At 41.2% G+C, this 18,382-nt stretch overlaps 1 protein-coding gene across 1 annotated transcript in view; it reads left to right on the top strand.

Moving 5' to 3' along the window:
- Positions 1-200: 200 nt before the first annotated feature.
- LOC111768972 (basic salivary proline-rich protein 1-like) overlaps positions 201-18,382 on the top strand; it is a 29,948-nt gene continuing 11,766 nt past the window's right edge. The window contains exons 1-4 of the mRNA XM_070242513.1: positions 201-311; positions 14,601-14,819; positions 14,910-14,974; positions 15,674-16,774. Of these exons, the coding sequence (XP_070098614.1) occupies positions 201-311; positions 14,601-14,819; positions 14,910-14,974; positions 15,674-16,682 (1,404 nt within the window). The 3' untranslated portion in view covers positions 16,683-16,774. The remainder of the gene's footprint in view (positions 312-14,600; positions 14,820-14,909; positions 14,975-15,673; positions 16,775-18,382) is intronic.

Raw genomic sequence — 18,382 nt, 5'->3', positions numbered from 1 at the left:
AAATTGAGTGAATATGTGGATATTGCTTCAATTTCCCTTCATAGTGGTCTCACACTTGTGATTAAAAAGTAAAGAATTGGAGACTTCCAGTCCATCAGGAAAGGAGCTCAGAAGCGGCCACTCCATCCTAACAATAAGCAAAAAGCTGAACAAATTGAAAAATCAACAACTCTTCTTAGATCCGAAAGAGAAGTGAGGTCATGGCGCAAAACGCTGCCCCTAAATTGGAGAGACAGACAGGCAATTCAGAGAACCCCAGCTTACTGGAGCAGGAAGCCCAGAGCCAAGAGCTCCATGGTAACCAGGGACAGGTAGGAAAACCCGAACTGTAACTGACAAACGGCTGGAAGTCAGTGTGGACAAGCCAGAGAGCTAAACACTCCAGAGGGTGCAGTCTCGGGGCTGGGGAGGGCAAACTTTTGTGAGTCTCACCTTCAGGAGCTCTGCCAGGTCCTCACAGTGAATATCAGAGAAAAATCCCCCCATGCTTCTGGGAGGGGCAGGGGAAAATAACCATTTTGAAATATGCCAGAGATTTCTGTTCTTCTTAACAAGGCCTGCTCTCAGGAGAAAGTATTTTACTAGAGCCTAACCTGTGGGGATTTTATCACAGCCTAACCTACCCAGGGAACGTAAATACTGAATTTCAGCTCCCTCTAGCCTTCCACATGGGGGAAGGGAAATACACAATTCCAGCTCCTTCTAGCCATCCTATACCCCCTAATATGGGGGGAAATTGAGAGGCACTGTGAGGTTCACAGTCCAGGGGCACAGGCTCATCAAAAGACTGAGACCCAATCCCAGGATGAGAGAACACTTCCCCTCCCCCACACCTCACCACCATACCACTAAAGGCCTATTTACTGTGGCTCCTTTCTCTCAGTACAGCATGCCCAGATTTCAACAAAAAACTACAAGGCATATGAAAAGGCAAAAAATACAGTTCGAAGAGATTGAGCAAGCATCACAACCAGAGTCAGCTATGGCAGATACGTAGGAATTATCAGACTGGGAATTCAAAACTGTGATTAATATGTTGAGGGCTAATGGAAAAATTAGACAGCACGCAAGAACAGAGGGATAACATAAGCAGAGAGACGGAAATTCTAAGAAAGAACCAAAAAGAAATGCTAGAGATAAAAAAACAGTGTGACAGAAATAAAGAAGGTCTTTGACGGGCTCATAAGTAGACTGCACATGGTTGAGGAAAGAATCTCTGAGCTTGAGGATATAACTATAGAAACTTCCAAAATTGAAAACCAAAGAGAAAAGAGAGAGAGAAAAATAGAACAGAATATCCAAGAACTGTGGGGCAACTACAAAAGGTGTAACATACATGCAGCAGGAATACCCGAAGGAAAAGGAAGAGAGAAAGGAATGGGAGTAATATGTGAAGCAATAATGACTGAGAATTTCCCCCACGTTAAAGTCATACACCAAACCACAAATCCAAGAGCTCAGAGAACTCCAAGCAAGATAAATGCCCCAAAAAACCACACCTAGGCATATCATTTTCCAACTACAGAAAATCAAAGATAAAGAAAAAATCTTGAAAGAAGCCAGAGGAAAAAAACTCCTTTCCTATAGAGAAGCAAAGATAAGAATTTCATCCTACTTACCCTCAGAAACCATGCAAGCAAGAGGACAGTAGAGTGAAATATTTAAGGTGGTGAGAGAAAAAATCCCCAATGTAGAATTCTGTATCCTGTGAAATTATCCTTCAATAATGATGGAGAAACGAAGACTTTCTCGAACAAAAAAAAATTGAGGGAATTGTTGCCAGTAGACTTGCCTTGTAAGAAATGTTAAAAGAAGTTCTTCAGAGGGGCTGGCTGGTGGTGTAGTGGTTAAGTTCACATGCTCTGCTTCGGCAGCCCAGGGTTCATGGGTTCGGATCCCAGGCAGAGACCTATACACCGCTCATCAAACTGTTCTGTGGTGGCGTCCCACATACAAAATAGAAGAAGATCGGCACAGATGTCAGCTCAGCGACAGTCTTCCTCAAGCAAAAAGAGGAAAATTGGCAACAGAGCTTAGCTCAGGGCCAATCTTCCTCATTAAAAAAAGAAAAAAGAAGAAGTTCTTCAGAGACAAGAAAAGGATATAGGCCAGAAACTTGGATCTACATAAATATAGGAAGAACATCAGAGAATGAATAAGTGAAGGTAAAATAAAAACTTTTATTTTTCTTATCCTTAATTGATTTAACAGATAATTGGTTCAACAAAATAATAGCAACAATGTGTTTGATTATGCATGCTTGTGTATGTGTCTGTACATATGTATGTATATATATATATACAAATATGTGCTTATGTCTAAGTGAAATGAATGACAGCAATGATACAAGGAACAGGAGGGAGGAATTATACATTTGCCAAAACCCATAGAATGTACAACACCAAGAGTGAAGTCTAACGTAAACAATGGATTTTGGGTGATAATGATGTGTCATTGTTGGTTCATCAGTTGTAACAAATGCACCTCTCTGGTGCAGGACATTCACAGCAGAGGAGATTGTACATGTGTGGGGACACAGATTATACAGTAACTCTCAGTACTTTCCACTCAATTTTGCTGTGAATCTAAAACTGCTCTAAAAAGCAAAGTTTATTAATACTGAAAAAGAACACTAGGGGGCTGACCCAGTGGCACAGTGGTTAAGTTTGAATGCTCTGCTTTGGTGGCCTGGAGTCCGCAGGTTCGGAACCTGGGTGCAGACCTACACACCACTCATCAAGCCATGCTGTGGTGGCATCCGACATAGAAAACAGAGGAAGACAGGCACAGAAGTTAGCTCACGGCCAATCTTCCTCAGCAAAAAAAAAAAAGAAAGAAAGAAAGAAAAGAAAGAAAGAAAGAACACTGAGATACACCCACACAATGGGTAAAATCAAAAAGTGACGTCGTCAATTCTTGGTGAAGATGTGGAGCAACAGGAACTCTCAAATGTTGCTGGCAGATTTATAAACAGTGCAATCACTTTGGAATAATTTTTGGCAGTTTCCTACGAAGTTAAGTATACATCTACTCTTCAGCACAGCAGTTCAACTCCTATGTATTTATCCTGGAGAAATGAAAATCTATGACTGTAACAAAAGGAGTTGTAGAAGAATGTTCATAACAACATTGTTCACAATTGCCAAGCAATGGAAACAATCTAAATGTCCAACAGGGGAATGGATAAACAAAGTATGGCGTATTCGTACAAAGGAATACTACATGGCAATAAGAATGAACTACTGATATGTAGAATACATGGATGAATCTCATAGGCAAAATGCTGAGCAAAAGTAACAAAATGCAGATAATAATAAATATTATATTTTTAAAAAGATATTCAACATCATATGTCATTAAAGAATTGCAAATTAAAATAAGATATATACCCATTAGAATGGCCAAAATCCAAAACATTAACGATACCAAATGCTGGCATGGATGTGGAACGAGAGGAATCTCACTCATTGTTAGTGAGAATGCAAAATGGTGCAGCCACTCTGGAAGTCGGTTTGGCAATTTCTTACAAAACTAAACATATTTTTACCATATGCTCCAGCAATTATGCTTCTTGACATCTACCCAAAGGAGTTGAAAACTTATGTCCACACAGAAACTCGCACATGGGTGTTTATGCAGCTTTAATGATAACTGCCAAAACTTGAAAGCAAGCAAGACATCTTTCAGTAGGTAATTGGATAAACTGTGGCACATCCCAAAAATGGAATATTACTCAGCGTTATAAAGAAATGAGCTATCAAGCCATGAAAAGACATAGAGGAAAGAAAAATGTGTATTATTAAGCGAAAGAAGCCAATCTGAAAAGGCTACATACCAGTATGATTCCAACCATATGACATTCTGGAAAAGGCAAAACTATGGAGACAGTAAAAAGCTTAGTGGTTGCCAGGGGCTAGAGGAGAGGGAAGGATGAACAAGGAGAGCCCGGAGGATTTCCAGGGCAGTGAAACTGTTCTGTATGATACTACAGTAGTGGGTATATGTCATTATACACTTACCAAAATCCACAGACTCCACAACACCAAGAATGACTGCTAATGTAAACAATGGACTCTGGGTGATAATGACGTGTCCACTAGGTTCATCGATTGTAACAAATGCAGCACTCCCACGCAGTGTTGATAGCAGGGGAGGCTGCGCCTGGGTGGCGCAGGGACATATGGGAACTCTACTTTCTGCTCACTTTTGCTGTGAACCTAAAACTGCTCTAAAAAAAGTAAATAATTGAATAAGGTGGTTTCTGATGATAAAACTGGGCATCAATCTAGTAGATATTGATTGGATAGAGTAGAAAAGAAAAGGTAGAGTCCAGGAAATATTATGATTCAAGAAAAGAGAGTATTAATTTACCAGATATTGGGATGAATGAGAAAATAGGCCTACGGTGTCTATAAACACAGAGATTAAGATCTTGAAAAACTAGCAGAAACTTTGTGGGACTATACTCATAAACGAAATGTCAACATAAATTGGCACAATTTATATCCTTGGGACAGAAAGGAGAGGAAAGTTAAAATTGGTATAATTATACATAAAAGCATTTACAATTCTACTGAGGTATATTTTAACACTAAATTGATGAAACATCTAAAAGAAAAATATTTTATTTTTGGGAAGTTTTTAAAGTATTGTAAACTGAATGAAATATGCTGCTGCTACTCCAAGAATCAGTTTCCATTCCAGGTAAGTTTTAGAGGACTACAATTCCCAGCAGCCTTTGGGTCTTTGTAGTTTCAAATTCCTTTGTAAGAACTGTAGTCTGGTTATTTTAAATATCAGACAATACCACAAATCAGCCATTATATTTTCAGTTTAATGTGGCTTTGACCAACAAAAATAAATGAATTAACCCCTGAACATTAATCAATACTGTTAATGTTTATTGGTTATTTGAAATACCATAATGAAATTAAATGATACTACCAGTTTGACACTCACTTTTTAGATCAGTTTTGCTCATCTGTATTTACTTTTGTTGCTTATGTGTATTTACTTCTCCATATGTTAGTAAATTAATATATATACATATAGATATATACTCATTTTCCTCTTAGAATTTGCTGATCAAAGTGTATAAAATTCATTTTCTTTTGATTGTTAATATATTTGTTCCAAAGTTTGCTAATGCTGTTACTTCTTTTGGCAATGTGTTAATTACTGACAAAAATAAAGTTGTGTTTATATATTCATTATATCAGCCAAACACTTGGAAGATTTTGCTTATCTCTTAAGACAAACAAAAGCATGGATTAAAGCACCACTTTAACACTAAAGACGGTAGTTGACAATCATAAAACATTACCCTGCTTCTTGTCTTTTTACATTTGCTACTTTGCACTAAATTCTAAATTTTAATAACATATTTCTCTCCTCTCTCTTTGTCTCTCTCTCTCGAATGCCAACAAAATTTTTCCCCCGATATCTGAGCCACTAAAAATGATAGCTTACTCTCCAGAGTCCTCATGCTAAGGAGCCACTGGCCAGCAGACAGGCAGCATGTGTGCCTACAGGAATATGATTCAAACTAAGAAATAGAAAAGTCTTACTGCAGGGATTTTCACATCACGAAAGGACACCTTCAGAGATCTTTGAGAGCTCTTGGTACAATTATTCGGCCTGTCGTCACAGTCTTAGTTGCCGAAATACTGCCACCATCAGGAAGAAATGTGAATCTTCAATTGCATTTTCAGCCGGGTCCTTTAAATCCAAACTCCATACTTCCCTTTCTTAAAAAACATAGCTGTGAAGAATCTTGCTAAGTTATTTTTCCTGTATATCTAAATATTAGTCATCTATTTCTGTATACTTTTTACCTCATTAGTCTTTTTTCCAAACAACTACACATTACAGTGAAAAGCTACCCAGAAATAATAAATGGAAGAGAATTCACTATTATCAAATAAAAACTCTCTCGATAAGACCAGGGGTTTTCAGCTATTAAATAATAAAGCATGAAAAACAAGCTCCAAAATATTTCCTGTGCTCACATAATAAAATATATACAGAAAATCTAGGTACATGGTTTGAAAAGATAATTCCAAAAACAATTTACACATTTTACAACAAAAATATTTCTTTAAATGTATTATATTGAGGCTTCTAAAATAGAAGCTTTTTCTCCTTCACATTTTAGTTTCTCTTTCATTTAGGGTTAACATAAAAATTAAAAGCAGCTTGCTTGTGTCAACCTTCTCGTGTTTAAAGTGAATATTCTTCAGTTTCGATGTCTTTCTCGCTCTCTCCTCCTCGCTCTCCAGTCTCTCCCCCTCTTTTTTCTTTTACAAGTTCAGCTCTCTTTTTCATAATCTCCTCTTGATCTAATTTTATTACTTTTCCTTTTGCTTCTTCCTTCCCCTTTCTTCTTTCCCATCTTCCTCCTCTCACTGGTTTACTTTTCCTGCATTTAGAAATCCACTGTAAGCTGCCAATTTCTTTTACATCTTATAGGCAATGTATACAATGCCCTCTTTCTGCCTTCTCTTAATTCAAAATTCATTCTCTATTATCAGACAATACCAAGTACTTCTCAAAAACATAGGTTTTTTTTAAAAAAAGTAGAATTACTGTAAAATATCACAAATATTCTACAAAACACTAATTACATAGTACAACTGGAAAGAACACATACACAAAGCTCTTATTTTTATCCTCTAAAGTAATTTGAGAGTTACAAGATGTCAGTTCCCCCTAGATTAATTTACAAATTGTATAAATTAGAATCTCAATGTGAAAAGAAGAACAGATGAACGGAGCAGAAACACGCCGTAGTGACTGTGGGATAGAAAAGGATTTAGCCTGTGTTAAAGGTATCATTTTTCAAAAGTGGGGAAGATTGATTATTTAATAAATGATGAACAATTGGTTAATTATTTGTAAAAAACAAGGAAACTAGATCTTCTACCTCATAAAGATACCAAAATAAATCCCAAACGGAGTGAACTATTTTTTAAATAAAGGTCTATTTAAAATACAAGTGACTATATTATTGGATTCTAATTGGATTAACATAAAAATTGACAGCATCTCTGTTTAAAACATCATAAATATAATTAGAAGGCAAATGGTAAACTTGGAAAAATAATTTTCAACATTAATGGCAGGTAAAAGTTTAACATCCTTATATTTGAAGATATATTACAAATAATAAGAAAAGATAAATACCTATACAGCAAAAAATGAGCAAAGGTCATGAATAGACAATTCAAAAGAAATATTTTTGCTCAATATATATTTTCTAATGTTCAATCTCATTAGTAATCAAAAATGCAGATTAAAATAGCACGTTTTGGCCTCTAAAATCAATGGATACTTTAAAAATTATAATGCCCGTTTTCAGAAAGGGTGTTGCAAAAATGGCACTCTCACATACAACTTTTTTGGATGACAGTTTGACAATATATGTCCGAAGTCTTCATGCTCTTACCCTTTGACCCAGCAATTCCTGAGGACACAGTTCTGCATGTCCAAGAGAAACAATCAAGATGTAAAGAAATTTATATACAAGAATAATCACAGTGGGGACTGGTAATAAATAATGGTACATACACATAATGGAATATTATTCAGTTATTTATTCAGTTTAGAAACAAATTACATTGGAAAATACTCAATTATTTATGAAGTGATTAAAGAGAATTATTAAACTATATTACAGAATAATCATAATGTACACATATACACAGAGAGAAGAAACTAACAACAAGTTGCTAATTGATTTTTTTTCTGAGTGGTAAGACCACGGTTAATTTCTTTTCTGTTTTTTTAAATACTCTTTTAGGGGCCAGCCCTGTGGCCCAGTGTTAAAGTTCTGTGCACTCCACTTGGGTGGCCCGGGTTCACTCATCAGCCATGCTGTGGAAGCGTCCCACATACAAACAGAGGAAGTTTGGCATAGATGTTAGCTCAGGGCCAACTTTCCTCAAGCAAAAGAAAAGTGGAAGATTGGAAATGGATGTTAGCTCACGGTGAAACTTCTTCACCAAAAATAAATAAATAAATAGAATAAAATACTTTTTTACATTTTCAAATTTTTCTACAATATCACATTTTAACCCAGAAAAGAGTTGTTTTTAAACCATTAAAACCCATTATTTCAATTCCATTTTTAAATCAAGTATACTAACGGAAAAGCAGAGATATCATACGTAACCTACATTTGTAGAAATCATTCCTCTGTCAAAGCCCATAGAAGGTAGAACACCTCCCCTAATGTAAACTGCGGATTTGGGATAGAAAGATGTGTCAAAGGAGGTTCATCTATTGCAAGAAATGTACCACTCTGGTGCAGAATGTTGACAGCCATGGGGAGGCTTGGGGAGGGGGTACTCACCGCACTTTCTGCTCCATTTTGCTACGAACCTAAAACTGCTCTAAAAAATAAAGTGAAAAAAAAAAAAAAGATTCCCAGAATGCAAATTGGACGCAGAGGAGATCCGGCAATACATAACACAGCAACTTAAAAACAACACTGATTTCGTGTGGAAGCCTTTGAAGTATACGGATCAGGTACATAATAAAGTTTTGGCTATCAATTGCTGTCATCAAATCTATATCTCACATAATAAGTATGAAATTAAGACACAATACTTCCATTTGCCTTCTTATCCCTATGGATGGAAAGAAAGTGATCTGTAACAGCTCCATACAAAGGAATATAAAAGATTCATCTGTAATTTTTAATTTGGGGAGACACAGCAAAAAAAACAAAAGATAAAAGGAAATGGGTAAATTTTAATAATATATTTTATTTAATCCAATATATCCAAATATTATCATTTCAATATGTAACCAACATTAAAAAAATCATTGAAGTGTTTTATCCTTTTTATCGTATTAAAGTCACTGAAATCTGATGTGAATTTTACAGTTGCACCACATCTCAATTTGGTTGCTAAATTTTCATTGGAAATACTTGATCGGGATTTAAATTTCATAAAACTTACTGTTGAAAAAGTAGGTTAACCTGCCCAAGTTTTCCCAAACATAATTAAATTTTCCTATATCTGAATTAAGAATCTGTTTTCAAATTTAAATTTAAGTGAATTAAAAAGACATAAAACTACAAATCAGGTTCCTCAGTTGCACGAGCCCCATTTCCCGTGTGGCTGGAGGACACCCCATCACACCTCTCTCCCCTGGGCGGGATTACTAGTGAAACGTTGACACTGGATAGGCTACTTTATGGGGAACAGGCCTGAACACACCGGCTTCTCAAAAAGTTCACGTCTAACTCTTAATCACGTCAAAAGAATTGTAAATTGTAAGTCCTTACCTACTTTCTCGGCCTCTCTTTAATATCGCTGAATCACATGTATGATGAGTTATTCTCGGCAAATTTATCTACAGAACGAGAAGTAATAGCCCACACTGAAAACGAGGCCTTGCTCTCAGCAATAAATTGGCTGCACGATTTCTCTTTCCCTCTCTGGATTTAGAGATGATTCTGCCACTATACGATTTCTAATAGTAAAGATTGAGGATGTGAAGAATGCAAAATACAGGCATTTTCCTACTTATAGTAGATGGATTTGTGACCGCCGGGGCAACAGAACCTCCTCACATATTTAAGAGCCTTGCATCACTCAAAGGACTGGAACGGATGAACTGTCCAAAGCTCAGCTGTGCTTTTCAGCTTGTCCATACAAACTGGAAAAGCCCTCTCCTGTTAGAAACCATGCCTGGTGGTGCTGGTGACTGCAGTATTTTAAATGCATCACAAACTGGACGCAAATTCTTGCAGAACGGTTATGTGAAGTCGTGTCCTGAGTACTGGCAATGGATCAGCTAAAATAGAACATGCACACGAACATGGCTGCCAATGATGTCAACTGCTTGGAAAAATTATCATGACAAAAAAATCACGACAAATGTTCCTGTCCTTCCTCCGAATGAAGGTATTCCCCCAAAACCATCGACGTCATCTAGCAATATAAGTAAAATGCAAAACCAACTAGGATGTGATAACCTAAGAGTGTACATGAAACACTCGTTCCCTTGCGCCAATGAAACATCGATAAACTTTAATTGTACTGAGTGCCAGGCACTCCAACAGTCGTCAGGGTACAACTACATCAACGACACAGCTCCTAATCAGGGCGGTTAGATTCACAGACAGCAGAAGGTAACTGACAGCTGTGAAAATTAATAAACAGAAACCTCATTTAAAATGGAGTGAGGAGGCCAGAGGAGAGAACTCTCAGCCACTGCCACTCAAGGCACATTACAGACCGCAAGAGGAAGAGAGAGACATTGCACCTCTAACAGGAAGCCTACGACTTCCTACCCCTGCAGAAGGAAGGAAGAAATCTCTCCTTGCCCCGCAGCAGCTCAGCCAATGAGAGATGGCCTAACCCGGCCAATGAAAAGCCATTATGCTGCCAACTCCCGTCCACGCCAGTGGATTCTTTGTTTATAAAGGCCCCTCTCAACTTTATAAAAAAACATTTCTCTCTTTTGTTTCTCCAGACTTGCCTGTGGTTTGCCACAGACCTCATATCCCGAATTGTAATTCTTTCCTGTTCCCAAATAAACTCATTTTGCTGGTAAAATAACTGCTGTTTGTTTTAGGTCAACACAGCTTAAGGCAATGTGCAGTTAAGTCGAGAGTTGAATGATTCAAATAGGTGTTCCAGGACGAGGGCAGTGGCTCTCAAAGTGAGGTCCCCAGACCCCTGGAGGTCCCCAAGTCCCTTTCAGGGGTTCTGTGAGGTTACAATTCTTTTCGTGATAATTTTAAGATGTTATTTACCTTTTTCACTGTTGATGTTTTCACTGATCGTGGGTAAAACTGTGATTGCATCTACACAACGCAGGGCAGCGACATCGAGCTGTGGGAGCAGTGGCTGAGTTCATCACCACACATGGGCAGTAAAAAAAAAAAAAGTCAGTTTCACTTGAGAATGTCTTTGATAAAGCAGCGAACATTATTAACTAAATCCTGACCCACTAGGGCATGTCTTTTTATTATTTTGTGGGACGAACTGGAGGAGAATAGAAAGTGCTTCTGCGGAAGGACAACGGTTGTCTTGAGGAAAAGCACGGGCGCAGCTGAGCTTCAAGTTGAACTCGCCACTTTGTCAGACAGGAGCATTTTTATTTGAAGGAACAACTGACAGACAAACTATGGTTATTCAGACTTGAGTATTTGGCAGATATTTTTTCAGAAATAAACAAAGCGAGCCTGTCATGTCAAGGAAAGCAACCAACAGTATTTCTCCTCAATGATAAAGTTTGAACTTTTGAGCAAAAATCAGAATTTTGGAAAACTTGTATCCTAATATGTAAAATTTTGTCTGATGAAATCAATGATAAACTTAAAGAACTTGATATTTTTGATAATGCATGATGAAATGAGGCGACGTCGGAAGATCTGAATGATTCGGTGAACCAAGAGTTTCCTCGTGACCAGTGCCTGCCGTTACAAATCACGCCTGGGACCGAGGCCCAGGCAATAGACCGACGGGTTTTAACACAAGAGAGTATGAGAAGTGTACTCAAACGGATTTAAATCCACATTGCGACTTTGTAAAAATTACCACTCGAAGAATTTTGGAGTACTATCAAAGAACATCCACAATTATCTGAAAAAAACTATTAAAATACTCCTCCATTTTCCAACTATGTATCTCTTTGAGCCCAGATTTTCTTCATGTGCTTCAAACTACATACCACATCCCAATGATGAGACGCAGAAGCAAACTTGGAAATTCAGTTGCTTACAACCAGCTAGATATTAAATCCAGCTAGATATTAAAGAGATTTATAAAATGTAAAACATTTTCCTCAATTTTTTTTTTTTGTTTTGGAAAACATCATCACTTTTCATTAAAAACATGTCATTTATGCTAATATGTAATGGGCTTATCTTTATGATAAATTAAGTAACAAATGAATATTTTAAACATCTTTCCAATTTTAATTTCTCAGATGATGAGTAGCAATAGGTGCAATCCACATAAATCTATGTAACAAAAGTTTTTGGGGTCCTGAGACCAAAATATTTGAGAATTGCCGGACTAGAGAAAAGGGAAGCAATGAGGAGGAGACAGGAAACCTTCTGTGGGACGACGTATAGCATAATATCCAAACGTACCCCTTCCCAGCAATCCTTTAAGGCCCCAGATCAATGGTGTTGATTATTTAAATATAACCAGTTGACACCAGTGCTCTTCACATGACAATGTATGTACGTGAAATGCAATATAAAATCCCCAAATGCAGCAAAACTCCTTTATAATCAGAGATCTACTACTAAGTGCCAGAACTGAAAACTAACACATAGAACAACTGTATTATATGAGATTTTACCACGTATCACTGGTTCCTTTTCATGTCCAAAGCCTCCTTTTTAATATTTATTATCGCTTACAACCCTCCATGGACCTTATGTAATTAAAGATATTGTCTAGCAAACAAACTATATTTATTAAGTAGCAAACAGTTAATTCATTTTACTGTTTTAGATTGACCACACAGGTTTGTAGCCATGTAATGGTAGGCAGAGCAAAAACAATGGAATTTTAGTTACTCTATGTGCAGTAATCATGCAATTCCTGTTTAGATTTTTGAAATTTTAAAATAGCTCGTGGGCTCCTCCCTACCCCTTTATTACCTCCCTAAATCATCTGGGATACAGAAGCTCCAGATGCAGAGGCTCTGTGGATGTAGGGTGCTGGTTTGTTTTGTTTTAATTTAGTTTTTGGTCAATCAAATTGTGATAGAAATGAGTTTGACATTTTTACTCAGTCACCAGACACCTGAGAGTTCAGGGTCAGTGTCCATTACAGTGACACACTGCAGTCTCAGGGGCTGCAAGACAGTGTAAAAAGCCTGGGCTCTCGAATCAGAAAGTGGCTTTCCAGATGATAGCTGTGTAAACTGAGGCAAGTATCTTCACCTCTTTGATCCTCAGTTTCCTTACATGTGAAATGGAACTAACGACACTTGCCTTGTGTAGCTGTTGTGTGGCACACAAAATGACAGCCATATTTCATCTTATTGCCAGTTTGTAGCAACACTTTTTTTAATAGGAAACCTTTTGTGGTTGATCCTTGGTGTAATTTTTGCCACCTTTAAAACATGAAATAAAACACATTTTCATGCTCAGTGTGCAGTTGCTTAACACACACATTTAAGGTAAACAGCATTGGCCCTTGACCAACTGAAAATTGTTCAGGTTTCTCTTTAGGCACAAGTGCTATCTGTGTTCTCAGATCCCACAGGGAGCCAGTCCCCTGGTTCTGCAGCTGTAGGACGGACCTCACAGAAGCAGCTGGGTCTCTGGTTTCTCTTAGGACTTTCAATCCAATTTAGAAATCCCCCACCTGATTTACTCGCTTTCTTTTCCCCACCTGGACCACAAATCTGTCTTTTCCTTCTCCTCTTAATTCCTCCTCATCCCTCTCAAATACCAATTTAATATTTTCCTACAAATTTTATAGTGCCTTAATTAGTATTCATCATCACTTGGGGAAGATCGTATATTCTTACATCATTATATGGACTTTTCATGTTAATGAAACTTCTAACAATTAAGTGTGCGCTTGAAATTCTTCCCTTTAGCAGTTATGACTGCATTTCTAGAATCTGTTATGGTATTGAAAAAAATACATTAAAGGTAGATATCATCAATATGTTTTGTTCTTAATTGTAATAAAATTAAAACCACCTAGCATCGTGTTATGATAAGTTCTATAATTAAAAAACTGTAATTCTTCCCTACCTTCCAAAGGTATTTCAGAGATTAATTAGGGTTTTTAATTGTGCATGAGATTTATCAAGTAAGGGCACAACCTTGCTACTATTATCTATTTTTCATTTGGATAACTTCGAAGTTTTCACTTGTTAAAAGCTATTTAGACGTGACAGTAATAGCCAGTCTCTAATTTTTTACATTTTCGGATTTTTCTTTTCTTCAAAAAAACAATTACTGCTCCACAAATGTATTTTTAACTTAGATTTTTAAAATTCTCATTTTTAAGGAAATAAGCTTTGGAGAAGATATATAATGCCTCCTTGACAATTCTGAAACCTGAAGCGCGGGGGCTACCGACTGAGGTGGGATTTCAGGAAAATCCGGCCCTTGGTGAATCTCCGGGGATTCTCTCTGGATGGGTCTGGACCAATCCGCGCTGCCCCAGCTCCGCGCTCGGACCGGGCTGCGCTGCAGACGTCTCGCCGCGCTTGCGGACACACCCCTGCAGACCTGGCCCCGTCCTCCCAGTTTCCCTTCCCAAATGCCTCAGAATCGTGATCACAGCAATCAAACGACTCGGTGGGTCATGGTAGTTCCCAACCTCTTCTAAAAAGAGACGCCCTTTTAAAATTCAAAATAATTTAGCAGACCCCACCACCACCACCACATCCAGACTGTGATAGCTGTACTTTCAAATTCTCTGTTGATTGAGAAAACTTACAAAACGATCAAAAGCTTCAATAGATTCTGTAATACTTTCAAATGCCTGTATACTTTATTAATCATGCTATTTGCATACATCTGAATTTATTTATTTATGGTGTATGCTCACTAAGTGTACAGGCACTGCTTGGTGCACAAATGGCTTCGCCCACCCCTTGCACAGGGAAGCCCCCAGGGTCCCCAGGAGGCGCCCAGGGTCCAAGGTCCGGGCCCGGGAGCTGCTACCGAGGACGTAGAGGCGCTAGGTCCTGCCTTCTACCCTAAACGTTCCTTTAAGCCGGATTCCCAAGGGCTTCAGGCGGCCTTTCCTGCAAGTCGCCGGGGCATCGCAGGGCATCTGCTGCCCCCTATCGGTGGTGAGGCGAACAATAACCCGAACCCAGTTAGAATCGACTAGAAGAGGCCTCTTGAATAAAAGAATATTCCATGACTACGCAGTAGCCAGAGGACTCTCAGAGCCTGTTTTCCGCAGACATCCAGCTCCGGCTGCCGCGTTGTAACGCAGGTGTCCGCCAGTCAAGGAGAAGATGATGGATTGTGAGGAGCAATCTGACGCTGCTTCGGCGAAGGCAGGGAGCGGCGTGGGTTGCGGGGTCCCGGATACACCCAGGGTTCACCTTGTGCTTTCCACCTCCCATTCACCAGTCCACCTCGTCCTTAGGAAAAGCGTTTGCCCTCACTCGGGACGGGGATGTTCCTTAGGGCACAGCGTGGTGTTTTCCCAAGCCCCTGAAACACCTGTCCCCTCATATTACACCTTGAGCAGAGTCCAGTGACCTCTGCTGCAGAGGTGACAAAGGCCACTCTCCTTGAGTAGCCGCCTCAACTGTGTCCAGGAATGGCCTTCCAACAGCGTGTTACTTCTCTGATCCCTTTGGTGGGAATATGAATATGCTTCAGAAAAGTCAAATAAATACTGAGAAGAAAACTCTCGGACACCCCTGGCTACCACTGATGCCCGTACAGTGAAATTTCCTGCCAGGACCACACAGGTAAAATTCGCCTGCCCCGGGACACAGCCGAGGCTGCTAGCCGACTGAGAACGTGTGTGACAGTTACGTACTGAGATATTTCTAATTTTATTTTCATTATTTTCTCCCACCCCACTACCACTCCCCTTCTACACACACACACACACACTTTGCAGTGTCCTAACTTGTTCACTCTTGTCCATATTTGCCTTGGCGCTTTTGGGAAGAAGGCAAGAGAAAGATGAACGAAGGTGAGTGGGGGAAGGGAGGGAGGGGAAGAGGGAGAATCGCCTTCTACACAAGACTTTAAGCCGGAAGACGCCCCGGCGGAGGGTCTTCAGGACGACAACGGAAAAGTCCCACTACACGCTCAGAGCGCTGGTGCTGGCGCCCCCAACTGCCGGTGGCAGCAGGAGATCCGGGATCCAGTTGGTCCCCTCCGAGGGTTCCGCCCGCCCGCGCTGGCGGTGGGGCCCTCCAGGGTCGCTGCGAGTCTGGGAGAGGAAGGAGGCTCCGCTGGCTCCGTTCTCCCTCCCAGCTCGCCGTGGCCATGGCCCCGCCAAGTCTCCGCTCCCGAGCGGCCGCAGGTGCCGAGTGGCCGATCCCCGGAGCCAGTGAAACGCGGGGCTCGCCGCCCCATCCCGTCCCCGGCTCCAGGAGGGTCTCCGGCGGGTGGCCGCGTCCCCTCGGTCCGGCGCCCCCTCCCCGCGGCCTGTGGGCGCGGCGCGCAGGGGCGCGGGCGGGCGGCGGCTCCCGGGCGCAGGCGGAAGGCGCGGCACCGCCTCGGTCACGGCCGCCGCCGGGCTCAGGCGGAAGCCCGGGCTCCGGAGGGGCGGGGCCGCCGCGCCCGGCGAGGCCCAGGGCTCCGGGCCCCGGCGCGCCCGTCGGTGCAGCAGCGGAGCCCCGGCGGCCGCCGCGCCCGCCAGGCACCGATGGCCCCTGGTCAGCTTCAGCGCCCTCCCCGCGCGTGGTGGGGCGAGGCCGTGCCCACGCGTGTCCGTCCGGCTGCGCGTCTGTCACTTGCACACTCGGAGCCCCTCCGGCCGCGCAGGCCCCGGCTCTGGGGTTGGCGGCTCCCGCGTCTGCCACCTCCAGGACCCGGAGCCGCCAACCCCAGCCTCCCGGCGAGCCGGGACTTCCCGGATGGGGCCATGCTTTCCTTCCAGGACAACCAGGGCTCCTCCCCTCCCGGCGATCTTTCTAGGAGGCCACCTCCAGAGATTCCGAGGCGATTTCCTCCCTGCCGGTACCAAACCGGTAACTCCTCTCACTGAAGACACCAGGGGGACTGACAAGCTGAGTGAGTGGCGAGGGACCACCACCACCGAAAAACCCAGCGTTCCATGTGCGCGGACTGTTTTGATCGGTGGGTTAATGGGGGATAGAGGTCCGCTCTCGATTTTTGATAGCCCTGATTTTCAAGCTTTTTAAAAAGTTACGTTGTCCTGCTTTCTGCTCGGTCAACAACACAGAAAATGGAATATTGCTTTTTTTGTGATTCAGAATCAATTGTCATGACAGTGACTTGGAGATTTTCCCGGCATCTTGTGAGATAAAATGGAGATGCACACGTAGGTGAGAGTCGTTGTGTTACACGGTGGCCGCTGCATCGGCCAGCAGCGTCCCTGAGCCTCGTTCCCTGCCCCTCTCGGCTCACCCACCTAGTGGGACTTCTGTCATTTAATTATTGTTTAATTATCCTGAGGGTCTAAGAGTAAGCATAGGGCAAAGATTGAGCACAGCACTTAAACAGTTCCTTCAAACTGTCTTCACCTTTCTTAGGGAAGTAATTCCTGGGCTGATAAAGAATTTCAGATCTGAGGGCAAAAAATAAGTTGCTAAAAAAAAACCCCACTTCAGTTATACTTCTGTTATTTATTTAATAGATATTTATGGAGCACCTACCCCACACCAAACACACACACACACACCCCCCCATACATACATACATACTATGGGCTATACAAATGATAATATAGGACATCTGTTGAATGCTTAGTATGAGACAGGCAATATACTTGTTTTAAAAGCATTATATCATTTTACCCTTCCAGGGACAATAAGAAGTAGATGCTATTATCCTTATCCCTCCTTTATAGATGAGAAAAATGAGATATTGCAGACTGGAAATAACTTGCTCAAGGTCACCCGGTTAGTAAGTGGCACAGCAGGGGCTTCAAGCCAGCCAGTCTGATGCAGAGTCCACAGACTCAACCGCTAAACCAGGTCCTCCAGTCAGATCTGAGAATGTGCACGTTTTGGAACCACCTCAGGTGAACCTGAGGCAAAGGAGACCTTGAGAAGCATCAATATGGTCACACTCCCTCATCTTCCTGATCAGAAGGCAGACCCGAAGAAGTGATTTGTCCAAAGACACACAGTTAATTAATTGCAGAATGAGATCTAGAGGGCCGGCCACCTCCTCATCCCTTGTGGAAAGACTGTCTACCATCCTAACCACATCGGCTCAGTCCAGGAGGAGTCAAAGAATGTAAATAACTCAGCAATTACAGTAAATGTACAGTCAGATCTTGAATATCCTTAGCTTCCTCTTCTAATTGCTTGCCTTCTGGATATTTGACTGTGGTAGTTTCTCTCCCAGAGGGAGAGAGAAACCAAGTGAAACTCAATTATTTTATTTCTGCTAATGTTAACTGGTAAGAACTCTAGTTTTCAAGAGAAAAAGGGGCAGGGGGGTGGGGAGCCAGGAGGTTTGATGGCAGAAAAGGCTAGAACAAGTTCCTAAATGAAGACCTGCAGGTGATCCCTAGATTTTGGCTTCCGTGCTACCCATAACGGCCATTGCCGTAGTGAGGGCTTAAAGTGGGGAAGAAGTGAAATGGACGCCACGTGGAACACAACTGTTCCTCCACTCTTCCTCTTCCTGTGCACCCAGGCCTGCCCCGGTTTTGATATTTGAGAAGTAAGGAAAAGGAGAAGGAAATAAATGAAGAGAGTATGATGAATTATCCTG

The sequence above is a fragment of the Equus caballus genome, chromosome 19 (genome assembly GCF_041296265.1).
Source record: "Equus caballus isolate H_3958 breed thoroughbred chromosome 19, TB-T2T, whole genome shotgun sequence".
NCBI classification, from domain to species: Eukaryota; Metazoa; Chordata; class Mammalia; order Perissodactyla; family Equidae; genus Equus; species Equus caballus.
This window is presented reverse-complemented; position numbering and strand designations above follow the sequence as displayed.